The 23457-nt window shown below is 42.9% G+C and overlaps 1 protein-coding gene across 1 annotated transcript; it reads left to right on the plus strand.

Moving 5' to 3' along the window:
• The first annotated feature begins 13093 nt into the window (after positions 1–13093).
• Positions 13094–20681, plus strand: LOC135506564 (nephronectin-like). Its single transcript, XM_064925907.1, has 3 exons — positions 13094–13280; positions 15285–15419; positions 18983–20681. The coding sequence occupies exons 1-3, from the start codon at positions 13094–13096 to the stop codon at positions 19201–19203; spliced, it is 543 nt and encodes a 180-aa protein (XP_064781979.1). The 3' UTR covers positions 19204–20681.
• The last annotated feature ends 2776 nt before the right edge of the window (positions 20682–23457 follow it).

Genomic DNA, 23457 nt, shown 5'->3' on the forward strand with positions numbered 1-23457 from the left:
TATGTAACCATATACATGTCACGACTTCCGCCGAGGTTGGCTCTCCTGCCTGTTCGGGCGGTGCTCGGCGGTCGTCGTCACCGTCCTACCAGCCACTACCGATCCCTTTTTCGTCTGTTGGCTTTGTCTTATTAGTTTCACCTGTGTGTATTTTAGTTTAATTAATGTCCTTATATGTAGTAGGTTGTCCCGCCCTTGTTTTGTGCGGGATTGTTTTTGTATTCATGCCATTTGGTGGAGTACTTGTGTTTTATTCTCCGGTCTATTTTGATTCTGTGTTGGATTATTCACCCTGTGTGTTGGGTTGACCGTCGTTTTTGTGCATCGGAGAATAAACTGTCAAATCACTGAAACCTGCTCTCTGCGCCTGATTCCACCCACCTTGGTAAAACGTGACAATACATATCACATGATTTTCATGGATAAACCCATCAAGCACTCACTGGAAGAGCATAAAAAGTCAAGCACTCAGAAGGCAAAAATAAAAATTTCCCTGCATTAAAAGAACAGCTGGAAAAAAGCAAGCCAAGACAAACCACACTGAACAACAACAAAAACTGTCCTGCTTAAGAAAAGAGCCAAAACAAAGCACATTGAAGCAGAAAATTCTAATTCCTCCAACGAGGAAAACTTCTGCATTGTGTGCATGGAGCACTTTAACAAGTCCAAGTCCAAGGAGGTCTGGGAGCAGAACTGAGAATGCAAATTATGGGCCCACCAAGCCTGTACCCCAGGACAGCCATACCAATGTCACAACTGTGACTCTGATTATGTGACATCGTCACACACAGAGACACGCATGCACGTACATCACACACAAACATTCAGTTGTTCAGTTTAGCCTAGTTGATGTTTGGTTGAGAAGACCATTTAGTGGAGGGGAAAATAATAAACATTTTATTATTTACATTTATTATTATTTCTACCAAACGAAATGTTGAACATGGCAATGTTGCTCTCATGATCTCAATAAAGGTGTACAATAATTAGTTGCGTGCCATGATTTATGCACTTTTTCATTCTGTTACAATTCACCCCAAGCAATGTTACAACTAACCCAAACCATGGGGTAAATTGTAACACCATGAATTTGCGGTTTGATTTACATATATAATAACCACACCAATTTGTAAAGGACAGGTGTAGGTTGTTTGTATCAAGTTTTGAATATACGACCATAAATGATTTCTGAGAAACTGACGAAAAGGTGTTCCAACCATCCCCAGTCTCCCTACATTCAGCTTATCTTCTGTCATTAGCATATACAGCAACAGAGTTTGGACACACCTACTCATTCAAGGGTTTTTCTTTATTTGTACTATTTTCTACATTGTAGAAACAATGAAATAACACATTATGGAATCATGAACAGTTGAAGTCAGACGTTTACATATACATATAAACTCAGTCTTAGGTCAGTTAGGATCACCACTTTATTTTAAGAATGTGAAATGTCAGAATAATCGTAGAGAGAATGATTTATTTCAGCTTTTATTTCTTTCATCACATACCCAGTGGGTCAAAAGTTTACATACACTCAATTAGTATTTGGTAGCATTGCCATTAAATTGTTTAACTTGGGTCAAATGTTTTGGGTAGCCTTCCACAAGCTTCCCACAATAAGTTGGGTGAGTAGTTGAATGTGTGGTTCCCACCGTGAAGCAGGGAGGAGGAGGTGTGATGGTGTCGTGGTGCTTTGCTGGTGATGTTGTCTGTGATTTATTTAGAATTCAAGGAACATTTAGCCAGCATGGTTACCACAGAATTCTGCAGCGATACACCATCCCATCTGGTTTGCACTTAGTGGAACTAACATTTGTTTTTCAACAGGACAATGACCCAACACACCTCCAGGCTGTGTAAGGGCTATTTGACCAAGAAGAGTGATGGAGTGCTGCATCAGATGACCTGGCCTCCACAATCACCCAACCTCAACCCAGTTGAGATGATTTGGGATGAGTTGGACCACAGAGTGAAGGAAAATCAGCCAACAATTGCTCAGCAAATATGGGAACTCCTTCAAGACTGTTGGAAAATAATTCCAGGTGAAGCTGGTTGAGAGAATGCCAAGAGTGTGCAAAGCTGTCATCAAGACAAAGGGTGGCTACTTTGAATAATCTAAAGTCTAGCATATATTTAGATGTGTATATAAATGTTTTGCTTACTACATGATTTCATATGTGTTATTTCATAGTTTTGATGTCTTCACTGTTATTCTACAATGGAGAAAATAGTACAAATAAAGAAAACCCCTTAAATGAGTAGGTGTGTCTGAACTTTGACAGGTACTGTATGTTGCCCTAAAATACTAAATGAACCCTTGCTCACCAGAATGATGTCATAAATCGATAGAATGAATGCTTCAATCTGGTTGACATCGGTAAAGTTTTCTCATCCATCCACGTTTCGGGAGAGTGGAGAAACTGCACAAAAAAATAACATCTGAATGACATCAGTTTGACTGGTTGCAAGGAAATATAAAGCTGTGAAAACGACCCAACATGTTTCTGATCAGATTTCAGTTCAGCTTGGATGGGAATTCTATGTGGTTGAAATACTATCAAATCAAATTGTATTGGTCTCATACACATGTTTTTAGCAGATTTTATTGCAAGTGTAGTGAAATGTTTGCTGATAGCACCTCTACAGATGGTACAGTATCTAACTGCACATTCACATTATCTGAAGATGCTAAAAGAAAGAAATTATATTTCTCTACTCCTGTTTCCAAGGTAAAATTTAGCACACATTTGGTGTATCATTTTTTGGCAAAAAATGCTTAATTCTTGTGATGGTCTAATTTGTATATAGCCTCACAGCACAGCCGGCACTGATATCATGCTCTTTTACCACTTCACCAAATCTTTCCCAAACATTCATTTTCTGTCCCTCCCTTCTCTTTATTTCCAACTCTCCATTTTGTAACTTTCCTCTTATTTAATTAAACTCTGACATTGCCCTTTTTGCCTCAGTAGATTGAAGTTAACTTTTTCAGCCTGTTCTCAAAAGCGTTTGGTGATTGGCTATAGGCTATTAGACGCGCATAAAGTTATGACCTAAAGCTTAGGCTTATGCCCTAATTCTAGATAGACAAAAAATTATGAAAGAAAAAGCTGAATGTAGCCTATAAAATGCACAAGAATTATACATGTATTTTTTGAAAGGTATTGTTTCCTCTTTATTCATCCCGCCCTTCATCCACACAATATTTCATGACCCTAAACCAACCCTCCCCACTGCAGGTTATGAGTCACCCCCTCATCACTAGTATGTGTATGTATGTGTGTATGCATGCATACGTGTGTAGGCTTGTGCATGTATGTGTGTGTGACCTCAAGTATCTGTGTGCGTCCGCCGGAAGGGAACTAAAGTTACCAACAGACTGGGTGAGTCAGAGTCAGTCGTTGAACCCACATCCATCCAGTGCCCAGACCACATAGTGATGGATGGAGTGATACTTCAGACTTCCTCCTCTTCCCAAACTCCTCCCATTTAGCTGGGGATCTGTCATTCAGCCCATTCTGTCCCATGTCCCTCCCTCCCTTCCTCCCTCCCTGCTGCTCTCCTCAGGCCCTTGCAGGTCTCCCTTCTGTCTGGTAACCTGACCCTTGACCTATGCCCTCACACACCTGGGAGACTCCTCCCACTGCAGCACGCCCTATTAACTCTGACCCCAGCCTGTTGTAACTCTGCCTGGCTACCTGCTAAACACATTAGGACCTAGTCCAGGAGCTGGTTGGTACCGGAACTTTCTCTGTGTTCTGAAATAAAGAGCCAGAGGGTTGATTCTGATTGGAATGTTGCTTAGGGTCTATTGGAGGTGGGTAGAGACCAAGGATTTGAAAGCAAGCTACTATATTTAACTGCTGACTTGGCTCCTATTCATAAAGTGTCTCAGAGTAGGAGTGCTGATATGGGATCAGTGTTGCCTTTTAGATGATTATGCATAAGATTAAATGGACAGGGAAAACCTGATCCCAGATCAGCACTTCTACTCTAAGATGCTTTATGGGCCCTTGCCTATAGGAGACGGTGCGACGATAAAAAAAGGGGTCGTCTATCTTCCTGGAGCAGACAGAAGGTGGCAGTCCTCCCTCACAACTCTGGTTGACCGAACCACACTGACACCCTTAGAACAACCTCACACTGTCACTACCATCACTGCTGTTTCAGGTGTGGGCTCCCGAGTGGTGCAGTGGTCTAAGGCACTGCATCGCAGTGCAAAAGGGGTTACTACAGACCTTCGTTCATTTCCAGACTGTATCACAACTGGCCGTGATCGGGAGTCCCATAGGGCAGTGCACAGTGTCGTCTGGATTTGGCCGGGGTAGGCCGTCATTAGAAATAAGAATTTGTTCTTAACTGACTGGCCTAGTTAAATAAAAGGTTGAATAAAAATAAATGTCATTGCTTCAGGTGACTAAATGGTTGGAGCATAATAATAATTTGGTGGGTGCATATATTTGTCAAGTGTGTATTTATACATATGTGTGAATTGGAAATGTGTTTCATGCATATCCTATATACCCCTGAGACACCCTGGGAGAGTGGGTTCTCCAACTCCCCCTGAGACACCCTGGGAGAGTGGGTTCTCCAACTCCCCCTGAGACACCCTGGGAGAGTGGGTTCTCCAACTCCCCCTGAGACACCCTGGGAGAGTGGGTTTTCCAACTCCCCCTGAGACATCCTGAATATGTGTGTTGTTCAGTCGCTATTTCAACAGTTTTGACTTGATTTGAAGCAGATTCCACCACTGTTTGATGTTGTTTCAGCCTGTCTAGTGCCTGTTTTGACAGTTGCCGGTTTCTTCAACCCTGAAGGCTTTGGTGCATCCGATAGAAGGGTTCAATAGACTGTAAAAACTCTTCATTTGATCCAGTTGGGCAGCCCCACCTTTCCCTTTACAGCTACCATGATGCTACTAATCTACTCAACTGTCTATTCCATACCTGGGGTCTGAGTTATGGAGAACTGTCTGTATGAGTGATCTACTTTAATGGAGAACTGTTGGTTTCTATGTCTTGTGTCTGAGCCATGGTGTACTCTGTCTGTCTGTCTGTCTGTCTGTCTGTCTGTCTGTCTGTCTGTCTGTCTGTCTGTCTGTCTGTCTGTCTGGCTGATCTATTCTAATCTTTCTGTTTCTATACCTTATGTCTGAGCTCGGGTGCACTGTCTGGCTGTATGGCTGATCTACTCTGTCTCTATCTATACGCAGTGTCTGAGCGGTGGAGTTCTGTCTGTATGAGGATAATCTACTCTGTCTGTATCTATAGGCAGTGTCTAAGTGGTGGACTTCTGTCTGTATGAGACGGCCCCCCAGGTTGAGGAGACAGACCACCACTGCACTGAATAGCTATGATGTGGTGGGAGAGGAGGACTTGGTGATTTGGTGTACTTTGTGGAGCTGCAAATTAACCATTCCCACAAAAATTAATGTGGGCATAATCGAGGGTAGAACGATCTCCTCCAGTACATTACTGCACTTCAAGTACCCCAGGGCTTTTAAAGCAAACAAAGTGAGAGAGAGGGATGAATAAGAGAGAGATGAGAGAGAGAATTATACCATACAGAAGAAAACCACTGAGCATCACAGAGAAAGTGGGAAAAAGATAGAAAGAGAGCAAGAGAGAGAGCAAAAGGGAGCGATAGGGATAGAGAGAGAATGACAGGAAGAGCCGCAGCACTTGCCGCACATTGCGCTATCCACACACAGACTACCCTCCCTCCCTTCCTCTCCTCCTCCTGTTCACCATGTTCACCAACTACACTTCCCTTTTATTCTTCCCTTCTTTCGTTGCCAGGCAGGATTGTGTTGAATTGTATCATAATGACGAATGAGGTCTGAGGCTTGGCTGGGATTTTACTGGGTGGTTTCTTCTACCTCGCGTGGTGATGCGCAGCGGTGCACTTGACACTGTGCATGTGCGTTTCTCAAAAGAGCGCAGTCCACCCCCCCACCACCCCCGATGCCAAATTATTTAATCACTGTGATTGGTTAGATGTTGGAGGTTGGATGCCATGTGTGGTTGGGGAGGTTTAAATGCCTCACATGTGTGTGCTCCCTGTACAGTGCGTGGTGGATGGTGGCTCTGCAGTATAACTCAGAGGAACCCTGAGGCTATCTATCTACCACAGTCATCTCATAATTAGCACAAGGGGGGTTGGAGAGCGCAGCCAAATATGTGCCATTTAAAGTACGTCTTTACTTGTTTTGGGTTCGGACAAATTGCAGTGTTGATTTGGAGCTGGGGAGCTTGTTCCCTCTCAGGATAAACAAGCGGGATGTAATGCAGGCCTACATAGGGATGCAATCAGCTCAGTGTTTTAAAATAAATACATCTAACTTTCGTCCTTATCAGAGGAAGCAATAAGAAAATCATGACTTTGCATTGCCCATTGAAGTAATGCCCCAAATCAATGCACCGCTTGTTTCCCTTTAACTGTCCTATATAGTGCCTGGTGTGATCACTATTTGTTTCATTCAGGCCACCATGCAGGCGATTAACCATGATTTATGCCTCTCAGTCTAATGTAACTGATTGCTCACTGGTCATGCCTGGAAGTAGTTAACGGTTCAGCGTGTTACTTCTAATGCTTTGGTTCTGCTGTTGTCACTGGTGATTCTCGCGCCTTTTATCACAAAATGGCCCTATAAACTCTTATTCCAATAAAAAATACATGTTTCCTACGTGATTGAGACAGACCATGGGTGAGACCTTTGGTCCAGAGTCAGTCACGTCCTCATGTGGGTTTAAGATTAAAAGTCAATTAGTGTGAATAAAAACTTGGTGTACTCGCTATTTTCTGTCTGTGTATTTATTATTTAAATGTGATATTCAAAGTTGTCCATCTCTCTGTCTCGCTCTCTTTCTCTCTCTTTCTCGCCTGCCAGGTAACCTTTTCCACCTACTGGACAAAATTCCTAAAGTTCCAAGACACTCAATCATAAAATTAACTAGGAGGTACCACGCCTTACTCCAGACTCACCGCAGGAGTTATGCTGGCACAATAACGTGTCTCTGAAATGCGCTCATCACAAAATAAGGTTAAATAATATGTAGCTGTTTTATGAGCTGACAATTACCTTCGTGATATGATGGTATTTACGGTTGTCAGAGCGCGTCCGGTGCGCCAGTGGATGCTGGTTATCACCATGCGTTTTATTGCGTTCTCCACGGCTTTTCAACAGGACATGAGCAGGTATGAAACAACTATAATTTGCAGTTGCCGCTAATTAAATTATATGTGCGGTGATGATGCAGGCTAAATCGCATTGTTTATTTACCTACTGATCATGACTGTAGGTTATTAATCTCATGACACCTGACGATCCATGTTTAGAGACTTTTCTTTACTGTTCTACTACTTACAGTTACTATATTCTAAAGTCTGTGAATTGTTAGACCCACTTGGTTTGGGAGTAATCACTCAATAGTCTCCTTTTCCTAGCCTTATTATATACCACTTTGGTGTGGAGGTATGCACCCCTCAAAATGACTGCCTCTGGCATTTTGGACTGACGATTGTAGGAAAGGTTTAACATCAGCTACACAGTAAATGGTATCCAATCTCCCCTGCAGTTTTGTTTAGTTCCCTCTTTTTAATGAAACAGCAATTATTGCCATTTGGAATACAGCATGTGTGTGTCAAGGCTTCTCTCCACTGCATGTGAACCTAGAAGGTGTTTCATAAGTAGTTACAACAGCTCCAAATGACTTCCAGTCATAGAAATAGAATGTGTGTTCCAGAGTTCTGCTGTATTTACACAATGCTTTGTAATAGTGACTCCATATGAATATGTTGTTACCAATTGATTATAGATCCTCTTCCACAAGCCTTAGAGAGCCTCTGCACTCTCAACTATACAGTAGGTTGTCCAAAATGTGGACTGGTACTGTGTGTTTATAGAGTCCCAGTCCACATTTTGGACATACCTACCCACTGCAAGGTTTTTCTTTATTTTTACTATTTTCTACATTGTTTAATAATAGTAAAGACATCAAACTATGAAATAGCCCATATGGAATCATGTAGTAACCAAAAAAGTGTCAAACAAATCAAAATACATTTTATATTTGAGATTCTTCAAAGTAGCCACCCTTTGTCTTGATGACAGCTTTGCACACTCTTGGCATTCTCTCAACCAGCTCCATGAGGTATTCACCTGGAATGGATTTCAATTAACTGGTGTGCCATGTTAAAAGTTAATTTGAGGAATTTCTTTCCTTCTTAATGTGTTTGAGCCCTTCAGTTTTGTTGTGACAAGGTAGGGGTGGTATACAGAAGACAGCCCTATATGGTAAAAGACCAGGTCCATTATGGCAAGAACAGCTCAAATAAGCAAAGGGAAACGGCAGCCCATTCATGAAGGTCAGTCAATCTGGACATTTCAAGAACTTTGAAAGTTTCAAGTGCAATTGCAAAAACCATCAAGCGCTATGATGAAACTGGCCCAGAGTTACCTCTGCTGTAGAGGATAAGTTCATTAGTTACCAGCCTCAGAATTGGGCAATTAGCTGCACCTCAGATTGCATCCCAAATGAATGCTTCACAGAGTAACAGACAAAGCTCAACATGAACTGTGTGAATCAGGCCTTCATGGTTGAATTGCTGCAATTAAACCACTACTATTTATTTTAATCTTTATTTAACTAGGTAAGTCAGTTTAAGAACAAGTTCTTATTTTCAATGATGGCCTAAGAACAGTGGGTTAACTGCCTGTTCAGGGGCAGAACAACAGATTTGTACCTTGTCAGCTCGGGGGTTTGAACTTGCAACCATCCGGTTACTAGTCCAACGCTCTAACCACTAGGCTACCCTAACACCACAGGACACCAAAAAGAAAAAGAAACTTGCTTGGGCCAAGAAACACAAGCAATGGACATTAGACCAGTGGGAATCTGTCCTTTGGTCTGATGAGTCTAAATTTGAGAATTTTGGTTCCAACTGTTGTGTCTTTGTGAGACGCAGAGTAGGTGAATGGATGACCTCTGCATGTGTGGTTCCCACTGTGAAGCATGGAGGAGGTTTGATGGTGTGGGGTTGCTTTGCTGGTGACACATTTATTTAGAATTCAAGGCACACTTAACCAACATGGCTACCACAGCATTCTGCAGCAATACGCCATCCCATCTGGTTTGCACTAAGTGGGACTATCACTTTTTCAACAGGACAATGACCCAACACACCTACAGGCTGTGTAAGAGTTATTTGACCAAGAAGGAGAGTGATGGAGTGCTGCATCAGATGATCTGGCCACAATCTCCTGACCTCAACCCAATTGAGATGGTTTGGGATGAGTTGGACCGCAGAGTGAAGGAAAAGCAGCCAACAAGTGCTCAGCGTATGTGAGAACTCCTTCAAGACTGTTGAAAAAGCATTCCAGGTGAAGCAGGTTGAGAGAATGCCAAGAGTGTGCAAAGCTGTCATCAAGGCAAAGGGTCGCTACTTTGAAGATTTGTTTAACACTTTTTTGGTTACTATATGATTCCAAATGTGTTATTTTATAGTTTTGATTTCTTTACAATGTAGAAAATAGTAAAAAATAAAGAAAAACCCTTGAATGAGTAGGTGTGTCCAAACTTTTGACTGGTAATATATATATATATATATATATATATATATATATATATATATATATATATATATATATATATATATATGTGTGTGTGTGTGTGTGTGTGTGTGTGTTTAGTCATACTGTTGAAGAGAGAAACAGTGTAGCAACACAAATAAGGCATTGATGACAACAACTATAGCCATGGAAGTGCAGAAACCTTGGGGTCTTTCTTAATTGTGGCAGATGAACCATTAACCCACTCTTCCTCTCCATCCACCCACCTTTCATCTCCCTCCATCTATCTACCTATCCATCCATCCCCCCAGGACAGTGAGGGCCGTGTCTGGGCCTCTCGGTGGGCCGTCGGGGTCCGTGGGGCTCTGCACCTTTGGCACGTCTACTGCCTGCTGTTTAGGCTGGAGGAATGTCATGGGTGTCTGCCAGCGTAAGTCAGCGGCCACTGGGCAAGTCCTCCAGAAACAACAACAATGCAACAATACACCAGCCGAGGTTATCATATGTGTTTACCTGCTCTCTCTGACCATCTAGCTGTGTGCAACAAGCCTTGCAGGAATGGAGTCTGTGTGGGTCCAGACAAGTGCTCCTGCTCTGTGGGATACAAGGGCCAGAAATGTGACCAAGGTGGCTATCTTTGACTCTATATGATTCATGCATGTTGATTTAAGATTCTGTATGATTCAAGCATGTTGATTCCAGATACTGTGTGATTCATGCATGTTGATTCCTGGTTATTGATTCCAGATACTGTGTGATTCATGCATGTTGATTCCTGGTTATTGATTCCAGATACTGTGTGATTCATGCATGTTGATTCCTGGTTATTGATTCCAGATACTGTGTTCATGATTTGATTCCTGGTTATTGATTCCAGATACTGTGTGATTCATGCATGTTGATTCCTGGTTATTGATTCCAGATACTGTGTGATTCATGCATGTTGATTCCTGGTTTCATGCATTGATTCCAGATATTCCAGATGTGATTCATGCATGTTGATTCCTGGTTATTGATTCCAGATACTGTGTGATTCATGCATGTTGATTCCTGGTTATTGATTCCAGATACTGTGTGATTCATGCATGTTGATTCCTGGTTATTGATTCCAGATACTGTGTGATTCATGCATGTTGATTCCTGGTTATTGATTCCAGATACTGTGTGATTCATGCATGTTGATTCCTGGTTATTGGTTCCAGATACTGTGTGATTCATGCATGTTGATTCCTGGTTATTGATTCCAGATACTGTGTGATTCATGCATGTTGATTCCTGGTTATTGATTCCAGATATTATGATTGATTCATGCATGCTGATCTTGATATGATTCCTGATCCTGATTGTTGTTGGTTGTTGATTCCAGATGTGAATGAGTGTGGACTCCCAGAGCGACGATGCTCCAACAGCTGTATGAACACCCAGGGTAGTTACCGGTGTTACTGCGACCCCGGATACTACCTCATGACAGATGGATCAACCTGCACCAGTACATACCAGTTCAAACCGGTTTCTGCCCAATTTCCTGGAACATCATGTCCCAACCATTGATGAAATACCATGCCCGGGTAGAAGTCTCCCTCAGGCACTGATCTAGGATCAGCTCACCATCTTCTAAACTCTAACATTATACACTAGGGGGTACAATGCAAAACCAATCATAGATCAGCTTCTTGGGGGCAACTTCATCCAACTGTGATACCACAGGGCTCAATGTCAGGACTGCATGTACTGGCGTGCTAATATGGGTCAAATGTTATTATAGACAAGGGGTAAAGTTTCAGTGGTTCTGGATCTTGATTGGCTGCTCAGCTTCCCCATCAGATACATACCTCCAGTCTGGATGATCCATTACCCAGAACCCCGCTGTCGTCCATGGGTCAATAGTGTCAAGTCTTATTCACTTGATCGAGAGTGTGCCATTTGGTGTAGTGGGCACAGGGTTGGGTAGGTTACTGTATGGTACAGTCAGGGTTGGGTAGGATACTTTATGGTACAGTCAGGGTTGGGTAGGATACTTTATGGTACAGTCAGGGATGGGTAGGATACTTTATGGTACAGTCAGGGTTGGGTAGGATACTGTCAGGGTTGGGTAGGTACAGTCAGTCAGGGATGGGTTGGGTAGGTTACTGGGTATGGTACAGTCAGGGATGGGCAGGTTCAGGGATGGGTGGATACTGGTACAGTCAGGGTTGGGTTGGTTGTATGGTACTCAGGGTATGGTACAGTCAGGGATGGGTAGGATACTGTATGGTACAGTCAGGGTTGGGTAGGTATCTATGGTACAGTCAGGGTTGGGTAGGTTACTGTATGGTACAGTCAGGGATGGGTAGGATACTTTATGGTACAGTCAGGGATGGGTAGGTATCTATGGTACAGTCAGGGTTGGGCAGGTTACTGTATGGTACAGTCAGGGTTGGGTAGGATACTTTATGGTACAGTCAGGGATGGGTAGGTATCTATGGTACAGTCAGGGTTGGGTAGGTTACTGTATGGTACAGTCAGGGTTGGGAAGGTATCAGGGTTGGGTGGTACAGTCAGGGGTTGGGTAGGTAGGGTACAGTCAGGGTTGGGTAGGTTACTGTATGGTACAGTCAGGGTTGGGCAGGTTACTGTATGGTACAGTCAGGGTTGGGTAGGTTACTGGGTAGGGGTTACTGTATGGGTACAGTCAGGGGTTGGGCAGGTTACTGTATGGTACAGTCAGGGTTGGGTAGGTTACTGTATGGTACAGTCAGGGTTGGGCAGGTTACTGTATGGTACAGTCAGGTTGGGTAGGTTACTGTATGGTACAGTCAGGGTTGGGCAGGTTACTGTATGGTACAGTCAGGGTTGGTACAGTCAGGGTTGGGTAGGTTACTGTATGGTACAGTCAGGGTTGGGTAGGTTACTGTATGGTACAGTCAGGGTTGGGTAGGTTACTGTATGGTACAGTCAGGGTTGGGTAGGTTACTGTATGGTACAGTCAGGGTTGGGTAGGTTACTGTATGGTACAGTCAGGGTTGGGCAGGTTACTGTATGGTACAGTCAGGGTTGGGCAGGTTACTGTATGGTACAGTCAGGGTTGGGCAGGTTACTGTATGGTACAGTCCGGGTTGGGTAGGTTACTGTATGGTACAGTCCGGGTTGGGTAGGTTACTTTATGAATGTAATTTGTTACAGTTACTGGTTACTTGTCCAAAATTGTTAATTCTTACATAACTTTTAGGTGATCCAAACTCAGTAACGTAACCTAAAAACATCCTTTCTAAATTTAAAAGTAATACTAGAAGTAATTAAGAAAAGTAGGCCTATCTGTAATCTGATTACAATATTTTTGCTGGTAATGTTAGTTTTTTTGTAATCCGTTACTCCCCAACCCTGTGGGGGCAATACAGAGGAGCAACTGTTAACTGGTGTAATCAATCTAAAGCAAGGAATATAATATGAGTATGACATAAGACCAAACCAAGCTGGTTTCATATCACTGCTTGTGAGTCTATAGTATTACAGTACAGCACATGGTTTGTGTGTGGTGGCATGTGTTCGTTCCAACCATCCATTTCTGCCTTGGCTCTCAGCCAGTTTATCCTGTGTTCTCTTCCAGAAGAGCCTGAGTGCACCTCCGCACGCTGCCAGTTCGGTTGCCAGATCGACCGGTGGGGAGAGGTGCGCTGTCTGTGTGCCACCGGCCTCCACCTGGCCGCCGACAACAGGACCTGTGAAGGTGGGCTTCCTCGGCAACCCCATGGTAACCCCATTGCCATGGCAACCCCCAAACTCCTCCCTCCCCTCTAGTTCTTTCAGTTCCAATGCCATGGGAAGAAAGGGGGGACTGGGATTGGGAAACAGCCCAGTGTTTGGTGCATTCCTCTGGCATTACTATGGCGTATACTGTGTGCTTGCCATGATCGTAGCATGACAGTGTGTAGCTACTAGTTCGGTCTCTGGCTGCTATTAGAGAACAGGTGGAGAGACAGGTTCCCATATGTACACTACTAGAGGACATGTTAACGACCTCCACCCAGCTATTACTAACAGCGCCTACCCACTGAGTCTGTCCACAGAACGATAAACCCCGCAATTACCTCAAGTGTTAAGAAAACAGACCCCGGGTCCCAGTAGCTGTACTCTACTCTTTGCCCTCTCCTTAAAATAGCTAGCACTCATTACTTTGAAGTCCCTTTGCTCGATAACTGTGGTGCGGTCATAAAGTCCTCGCAGCAGACACCTCCTGTCCTGCTAACGAGGCCCAGCCTCCATGGTTGATCCTGAGAGCCATTGCCTCATTCTCACGCCACAGGAGAGTAGCTGTAGGAACTAACCAACCAGGCCTGAGACCTCAGAGAAATCATAACAGTCATATATGGTAGGTAGTTACAGTGGAACATATTTTTAATTTATTTTGTATTCTTCCCCTCTAAATGGAACTGATTTAGACCTGGGACACCAGGTGAATGCAATTAATTATCAAGTAGAACAGAAAAGCAGCAGTACTCCGGACCTTTTAGGGTAAGAGTTGAACACCCCTTCTCTAGGTACTGCAGAAGCCTAGTCAGCAGGGCTCTCTAACCCTGTTCCTGGAGAGCTACCCTCCTGTAGGTTTTCACTCTAACCCTGTTCCTGAAGAGCTACCCTCCTGTAGGTTTTCATTCTAACCCTGTTCCTGGAGAGCTACCCACCTGTAGGTTTTCACTCTAACCCTGTTCCTGAAGAGCTACCGTCCTCTAGGTTTTCACTCTAACCCTGTTTCTGGAGAGATATGGTTTTTCACTCTAACCCTGTTCCTGGAGAGATACGCTCCTGTAGGTTTTCACTCTAACCCTGTTCCTGAAGAGCTACCCTCCTGTAGGTTTTCACTCTAACCCTGTTCCTGAAGAGCTACCGTCCTCTAGGTTTTCACTCTAACCCTGTTTCTGGAGAGATATGCTCCTGTAGGTTTTCACTCTAACCCTGTTCCTGGAGAGCTACCCTCCTGTAGGTTTTCACTCTAACCCTGTTCCTGGAGAGCTACCCTCCTGTAGGTTTTCACTCTAACCCTGTTCCTGGAGAGCTACCCTCCTGTAGGTTTTCATTCTAACCCTGTTCCTGGAGAGCTACCCTCCTGTAGGTTTTCATTCTAACCCTGTTCCTGGAGAGCTACTGTCCTCGGTTTTCATTCTAACCCCGATTCGAATAATTAGCTGGTTGATAAGCTGAATCAGGTTAGTTACAACAGGAGGGTTTCTCTCCAGGACATGGGCAGCTTAAACAGAACCATTAGAACAAAGACACAACCATAGCATCACATCATGACAGGTTCAATTCCCCTGTTATTCTGTACTTGGACCAACTCCTCAGTGTCCGAAGTGACATCATATCGTGGGATATACAGTATCACTCATTTGCCTTCATTTCAACGACATCTACATTTGTAACATTAGTACTAGTTACAGAGAGACAGAGAAGCACCTGAAAAGTATTGTGTGTGAGTGTGTTGTGATTCCTTGTTGTTGAACAACAGCAGTGTACATTTCAAAGCACCTGTACAAAAAAACTCCCAAGATGGCCAAAGCACTCATGACCTCTTTCTGATGTATAGGTAGTGATTGTTTTGAGCTGAGAAAACAACCCTAGGTTCTTTACAGCACTTTGTCGTCTCCCTTGTATATGTTACGTCTAGTGGGTGTGTGTGTGTGTTAATGCATACTCAGGTGTTGAGTTTGTGTGGCCTTGTTGTGCTGTTTTGCAGATGTGGACGAGTGTCGCGGGGCGTCAGATGTTTGCCCTCCCCGACGCACTTGCAAGAACACCTTTGGCAGCTTTGTGTGTGTGTGCAGGGAGGGCTTTGTGTTGGGGACGCTCCAGGACTCAGTGCAGTGTCGAGGTACGGACATCCCCCATACTGTACAGTAGGCTGTAAAGGCTGTTAGATACCAGTATTAATATCAACAGGGAATGTAAGGCTGTTAGATACCAGTATTAATATCAACAGGGAATGTAAGGCTGTTAGATACCAGTATTAATATCAACAGGGAATGTAAGGCTGTTAGATACCAGTATTAATATCAACAGGGAATGTAAGGCTGTTAGATACCAGTATTAATATCAACAGGGAATGTAAGGCTGTTAGATACCAGTATTAATATTAACAGGGAATGTAAGGCTGTTAGATACCAGTATTAATATCAACAGGGAATGTAAGGCTGTTAGATACCAGTATTAATATCAACAGGGAATGTAAGGCTGTTAGATACCAGTATTAATATCAACAGGGAATGTAAGGCTGTTAGATACCAGTATTAATATCAACAGGGAATGTAAGGCTGTTAGATACCAGTGTAAGGCTTAATATCAACAGGGAATGTAAGGCTGTTAGATACCAGTATTAATATCAACAGGGAATGTAAGGCTGTTAGATACCAGTATTAATATTAACAGGGAATGTAAGGCTGTTAGATACCAGTATTAATATCAACAGGGAATGTAAGGCTGTTAGATACCAGTATTAATATTAACAGGGAATGTAAGGCTGTTAGATACCAGTATTAATATCAACAGGGAATGTAAGGCTGTTAGATACCAGTATTAATATCAACAGTATTAATATTAACATGGAATGTAAGGCTGTTAGATACCAGTATTAATATCAACAGGGAATGTAAGGCTGTTAGATACCAGTATTAATATCAACAGGGAATGTAAGGCTGTTAGATACCAGTATTAATATTAACAGGGAATGTAAGGCTGTTAGATACCAGTATTAATATTAACAGGGAATGTAAGGCTGTTAGATACCAGTATTAATATTAACAGGGAATGTAAGGCTGTTAGATACCAGTATTAATATTAACAGGGAATGTAAGGCTGTTAAATACCAGTATTAACATGGAATGTAAGGCTGTTAGATACCAGTATTAATATCAACAGGGAATGTAAGGCTGTTAGATACCAGTATTAATATCAACAGGGAATGTAAGGCTGTTAGATACCAGTATTAATATCAACAGGGAATGTAAGGCTGTTAGATACCAGTATTAATATCAACAGGGAATGTAAGGCTGTTAGATACCAGTATTAATATGTTAGATACCAGTATTAATATCAACAGGGAATGTAAGGCTGTTAGATACCAGTATTAATATCAACAGGAATGTAATGTAAGGCTGTTAGATACCAGTATTAATATCAACAGGGAATGTAAGGCTGTTAGATACCAGTATTAATATTAACAGGGAATGTAAGGCTGTTAGATACCAGTATTAATATCAACAGGGAATGTAAGGCTGTTAGATACCAGTATTAATATCAATAGGGAATGTAAGGCAGTTAGATATGAGTATTAACAGGGAATGTAAGGCTGTTAGATACCAGTATTAATATCAACAGGGAATGTAAGGCTGTTAGATACCAGTATTAATATCAACAGGGAATGTAAGGCTGTTAGATACCAGTATTAATATTAACAGGGAATGTAAGGCTGTTAGATATGAGTATTAATATCAACAGGGAATGTAAGGCTGTTAGATACCAGTATTAATATTAACAGGGAATGTAAGGCTGTTAGATACCAGTATTAATATCAACAGGGAATGTAAGGCTGTTAGATACCAGTATTAATATTAACAGGGAATGTAAGGCTGTTAGATACCAGTATTAATATCAACAGGGAATGTAAGGCTGTTAGATACCAGTATTAATATCAACAGGGAATGTAAGGCTGTTAGATACCAGTATTAATATCAACAGGGAATGTAAGGCTGTTAGATACCAGTATTAATATTAACAGGGAATGTAAGGCTGTTAGATATGTGTATTAACAGGGAATGTAAGGCTGTTAGATACCAGTATTAATATCAACAGGGAATGTAAGGCTGTTAGATACCAGTATTAATATTAACAGGGAATGTAAGGCTGTTAGATACCAGTATTAATATTAACAGGGAATGTAAGGCTGTTAGATACCAGTATTAATATTAACAGGGAATGTAAGGCTGTTAGATACCAGTATTAATATCAACAGGGAATGTAAGGCTGTTAGATACCAGTATTAATATCAACAGGGAATGTAAGGCTGTTAGATACCAGTATTAATATCAACAGGGAATGTAAGGCTGTTAGATACCAGTATTAATATCAACAGGGAATGTAAGGCTGTTAGATACCAGTATTAATATCAACAGGGAATGTTAGAGAAACAGTCTGTCCTCTAAGCCTGTCTGTCTGTCTGTCTGTCTGTCTGTCTGTCTGTCTGTCTGTCTGTCTGTCTGTCTGTCTGTCTGTCTGTCTGTACGACTTTAACCGATGTATGACATTAATATAATGTCTTCCTTCAGCATCTCTCAGCAGATGGCCATGTGTCTTGTAAAATATGCTGTGGTAGTGTGTATGTGTGTGCATTCATGCGTGTGTGTGTGTAAGCCACAGACCCACTTTTCTCAGTGTCAGTGCTGTTTAAATGAATGATTACCTCACAGCACGCCCTCACATGTTCCTCTCATTTAGCCTACGTTTCATTGTCAAACAGACCGATCCTCTGTAGATGAGCTTTGGCTGCAGCAACCCAGTGAGAGCCTGAATGTAATTCCTCTAGCTTGCATCCCCCACTCGCTCAGCTGTGATAGCTGTTATTGTTTATGCTTCCTTGGCGAACATTGCAACACCTATTTCCTGGAGCTTTGAGACAGACTAGTTGTTGCTCAACAACCCCTTGACCTCACACTCAGTGAGTCGAGTCAAGTCTTGGCTTCCTGCTGGCTCTCTCTGTGTGCTGGCTGGCCGATAATGTCTTCACCTCAGAGCCAGTGAAAAGGTGGAAAAGCTATCCAGTAATACTCAAAACAAGCATGGGTCTTACTGTAAAACTGCATGGGTTTGGTCTCTGCTTTCCAGCTTGGTTTGGGTTGCCAAATTCAGAGCCCACAGGCAAAGGAGAAGTACCTGAAATTAAGTCAGAATGCTAATTAAACAGACCACCTGTTTGTGTTGAATGTGAGGAGCAGCATTGGGATCAGGGCCAAGAGAGGAGAGAGAGAGGAGAGAGAGAGGAGAGGAGAGAGAGAGATAGGAAGAGAGAGATAAAGGAGAGAGAGGAGAGAGATGGGGGAGAAGAGAGAGAGAGAGAGAGAAGCGCGAGAGAAATGAGAGAGAGGAGAGTAAACACAAAGCTGACTTTGACATAGATGCTGTCTAGTACTGTAGATTAGGACATCTGGAAAACATTCTACAACATCCACACGTGTCTCAGTGTTAGATTCAATGGAGAATTGACTGATTTGAATTCAGATCTGTTGATACTTTCGATATGGCTGTTTCAGTTAGGATGAGACTGACCAAACAATACTTGTGTATTGATGTTGATTCTCTTAAGAATCCACACAAGCTTTATTGCTTGGTGCTGATAATCATCTTCTTCTCAACATGTCACCGTATCCTCCTCTCTCTCACCAGATAAAGACGAGTGTCTGGACAGTACTCACCTGTGTAGCCGTCATTCCCAGTGTTTCAACACCTCTGGTTCCTACACCTGTCAGTGTCTGGAGGACTACTCTGGCGACGGCCACACGTGCTGGCCGAGGAGAGCCTCCCAGTCCAAGACCTCCATGTACCTTCGGTACAAACTCTCCAAAAGGACCAGGCCCATACAACAACCACGACGTCCGCAGATCTGACGGTGCCTCTGGTTCTGACTGATAACACTGTTGTGAAGTAGTTACTGGCGGACATTTGGGGTCGAGTCGTGTTGAAACAACACATGGGAGGAAAATAGATGTGTGTTGAAGCAGCTTCATAGGACAATTCACGAGGTAGATGTGGGGTAAATTGAGGTGGAGTTCAGCTATCACAACATAGTTAAAGCTGAGTAATGCTAAGAATTCCTCACACAACTGGAAAGTGTGGTAACGGTCTGTTTTAGCCTATCATTTGCCAGGCCTCTCTTCAGTTAGTCCACAAAGATCCTAGATTGCTACACGGTGCCATTAGTGGTCTGCTGTTTGTTGTCAGTCAAAGAAGCCACTCATTTGACAAACACATTCGTCAAGGAACCACACTCTGTAGTCTGCCTGCCATGCTTCAGACTCAAAACGCTCTGTGATGACATGGAATTTTCCTTTGTTTAAGTTTCCCAGCTTATTGTCTCGGAAAAGGTCACGGTTAAGAACAAGTTTCACACGCACTGCCATACTGCTACTTTGGCATTTGTAACCAATTTCACAATACATATGTTGTCAGCATAAGGGATCTTGATAGGGACTTCATGAGTGATTAGCTAGTTTTCTGACAGGCCAGTGGGTGTACACGAGGGGACTATTAGTCCGTAGGGACTAGTCTTTGAGAGGAGTGTATACGTCATTATTTGTTAATAAAAGGCTGACCTCTGGTGGAAAGATAAGGGATGATATTTGTCGAGAGAGAGCAGCGTCACCCTGACTTCTCCATAGATGGCATCATAGATAGCAGTATCACCCTGACTTCTCCATAGAAGGGATCATAGATATCAGCATCTCCCTGACTTCTCCATAGATGGGATCATAGATAGCAGCATCTCCCTGACTTCTCCATAGAAGGGATCATAGATATCAGCATCTCCCTGACTTCTCCATAGATGGGATCATAGATATCAGCATCTCCCTGACTTCTCCATAGAAGGGATCATAGATATCAGCATCTCCCTGACTTCTCCATAGATGGGATCATAGATAGCAGTATCACCCTGACTTCTCCATAGAAGGGATCATAGATAGCAGTATCACCCTGACTTCTCCATAGAAGGGATCATAGATATCAGCATCTCCCTGACTTCTCCATAGATGGGATCATAGATATCAGCATCTCCCTGACTTCTCCATAGAAGGGATCATAGATATCAGCATCTCCCTGACTTCTCCATAGATGGGATCATAGATAGCAGCATCTCCCTGACTTCTCCATAGATGGGATCATAGATAGCAGCATCTCCCTGACTTCTCCATAGATGGGATCATAGATAGGCTACATAACCGAAAGCTGTTGAAATGCATGTATTTGTTGAGTCGTGTTAATTAATTAAGGCACTTTGAGAGATTGTCTGTTTGATGATGTAAAATGTCTGGAACAATGGTATACGTGTTGAATGGGAACTGACCAATAAAGTTTGTTGTTATTATTATTGTTGTGTGGGCTCTGTAATGTATTGTGGCTCACTTGCCCTTCACATGGGAATGGAAGACAATGGGGATTGTAGATGTTTCATGATTTGGGATTCCGCAGAGAAAATTGCCTTTAAATCCATATTGGACCACAATAATGTTTCTGACTTACAGTACTAACATGGTCATGTCCATTTCATGACCTGTCATGGCAGGAAATCAGGGTAAAACAAGCTGCCACACACTCTACATCAGAGTTGTAAAGTACTTCAGAAAAAATACTTTAAAGTACTACTTAACTATTTTTTGTGGTATCTGTACTTTACTTCAATATTTATATTTTTGACAACTTTTACTTCACTACATTCCTAATGAAAATGATGTACTTTTTACTCTATACATTTTCCTCTGACACCCAAAAGTACTCGTTATATTTTGAATGCTTAGCAGGACAGAAAATGGTCCAATTCACACACTTATCAAGAGAACATCCCTGGTCATCCCTACTGCCTCTGATCTGGCGAGCTCACTAAACACAAATGCTTTTACTTTTGATATTTAAGTATTTTTTAGCATCTATATTTACTTTTGATACTTAAGTATTTTTAAAACCAAATACTTTAAGACTTTTACTCAAGTAGTATTTTACTGGGTGACTTTCACTTTTACCTGAGTCATTTTCTATTAAGGTATATATACTTTTACTCAAGTATGACAATTTAGTACTTTTTCCACCACTGCTCTACACACACACACACACACACACACACACACACACACACACACACACACACACACACACACACACACACACACACACACACACACACACACACACACACACACACACACACACACACACACACACACACACACACACACAGCAAGTGAGCACAGACAGGTCAGACCAAAAAAACAGATGTCTTGTTTCTCAGCACCTCTCTAATCCCCAGCCCTTTCTGTATTGACAGCATAATGATATGTCCCATTCCTGCACTGTCTGCTCTCCCTGAGGTTGCAGTGACAGTGGGTGGTGGTAGGGGGCGCTGTGTTGTGCACTATATGGGCCCCAGTCCCAGTGGTTCTGGTTGTGGCTGTACTAGCAGGGCTCTATCTGGCACTGTGAGTGTGTGTAGTTGCAGTGGGAAGAGGCAGCTGCTAGATGGGCCCTGCCGCTGACCCCATTCATCCCAACAGCAGGTGTCATGTCGCGTTGCCCTCACATGCACACAGATGCACACACAGATGAGGGTATGTGTGTGTGGGGGGGACCTGGAACTACTTACAGCATAGTTGAGAACAAAGGAGGGAAATCAGGAAGAAATGAAGCCTCTAGGAATAACTGTCACCACAATGCCCAGACAGAATCCCAAACTCACCCCCAGAAGTGCGAGAAAACCTGATTTCTCTCTTTCAAAGCAGCACAAATAGAAAACCTTTTAGATGAAAGGTTCCAGACCCCCTTTATGAAAAGGACCTCACACTAAGTTGTGTGTAATTCCTACTAGAAACAGGTTTATATACCAAAAAATAATAAGATTTAATGCCAAGTGTTAGACCACAAATATAGGACAACAAGGAGTGGGAGGAGAGGAAGGGGGAGATAGACAGAGAGAGAGAGAGAAAGAGAGAGAGAGAGAGGGGGAGAGAGAGAGAGAGAGAGTAGGGAGGATCAGGAAGGAGTGGAAAGTTTCTCTTTGCTTGTGCTTGTTGTTCTCCGTCCTCTGTTTACGTGACACACTGTGTTTTCACATGGAGAAGTAGCTACGGGAACACAGCACTCGGAAAAAAATAGAAAAACAATAAATATGCTAATTGAATTTGGACATCTGCGATGACAACAAGCTCTCCGGGCTGTGCTGTGTGTGAGGGGGAATTCAACAACGTCCCTCTCGGCTTTCATTATAAAACAATATGAACATTTTCCGAGCAAGTGAGCAATGTCTCTGACAAGTGCAAAGAGCCAACTACAATACTGGGGAGAGATGGTAGTAAGAAGAAACCTTGCCACCCACGTTGCTGAAAGAGCTTTCAAACACAGGCACTGAACTGCAAAACCACTAAAGCCCCTGTCTTACCCATACTGTCCTATTCACTTTAGGTGAAATAAGCCCGTCTTTACTCCCCTCGGCCTGGCCCATCCGGAAGGGATTTTCCATGTCTAATGCTGTATTATGTACCCGGTATGGGACTTGGTTCGCGTCTCAAATGGCACCCTATTCTCCATATAGTGTACTACTTCTGACCAAAGCCCTATCAAAAGTAGTGCACTAGATGCGCAACGTGGTGCCATTTGCGGACTCAGCCTGGGACTGCCACTGCTTCGTCACCCAGACAGTCACTCTGAGTTATACAACACAGTCACAGTGTGTTTCCATGAATGAATAATTAAAATGATACATGCTGACCTGGCCCACTCCAGGGAGCTCAGGCACAGCTTGAGACCATGTCATAAAATGAGAAATCTTGTTAGAGAGCCATTTGCTCCTGATTTTAGCTCGCCACACACACACACACACGCACGCACACACACACACACACACACACACACACACACACACACACACACACACACACACACACACACACACACACACACACACACACACACACACACACACACACACACACACACGATCTGCGGTAGAGCAGGCGTGATATACCATGCTATTACCCAGCCTAGTGTGATGACACTCTTTCACAGGTTCGGAAAGTATTCAGACCCCTTGACTTCGTCAACATTTTGTTACGTTAGTTAACAAACAGCTCACCGACCATTTCGAATCTCACTGTATC

Source organism: Oncorhynchus masou, chromosome 20 (assembly GCF_036934945.1).
Source record: "Oncorhynchus masou masou isolate Uvic2021 chromosome 20, UVic_Omas_1.1, whole genome shotgun sequence".
In the NCBI taxonomy this organism is placed as follows: domain Eukaryota; kingdom Metazoa; phylum Chordata; class Actinopteri; order Salmoniformes; family Salmonidae; genus Oncorhynchus; species Oncorhynchus masou.

Coding starts and splice junctions, on each gene's coding strand:
- LOC135506564 (XM_064925907.1), top strand. CDS start 13,094: ATGTGTTCGTTCCAACCATCCATTTCTGCCTTGGCTCTCAGCCAGTTT. Junction 13,281..15,284: donor CGACAACAGGACCTGTGAAG/GTGGGCTTCCTC, acceptor GCTGTTTTGCAG/ATGTGGACGAGTGTCGCGGG. Junction 15,420..18,982: donor GGACTCAGTGCAGTGTCGAG/GTACGGACATCC, acceptor CTCTCTCACCAG/ATAAAGACGAGTGTCTGGAC.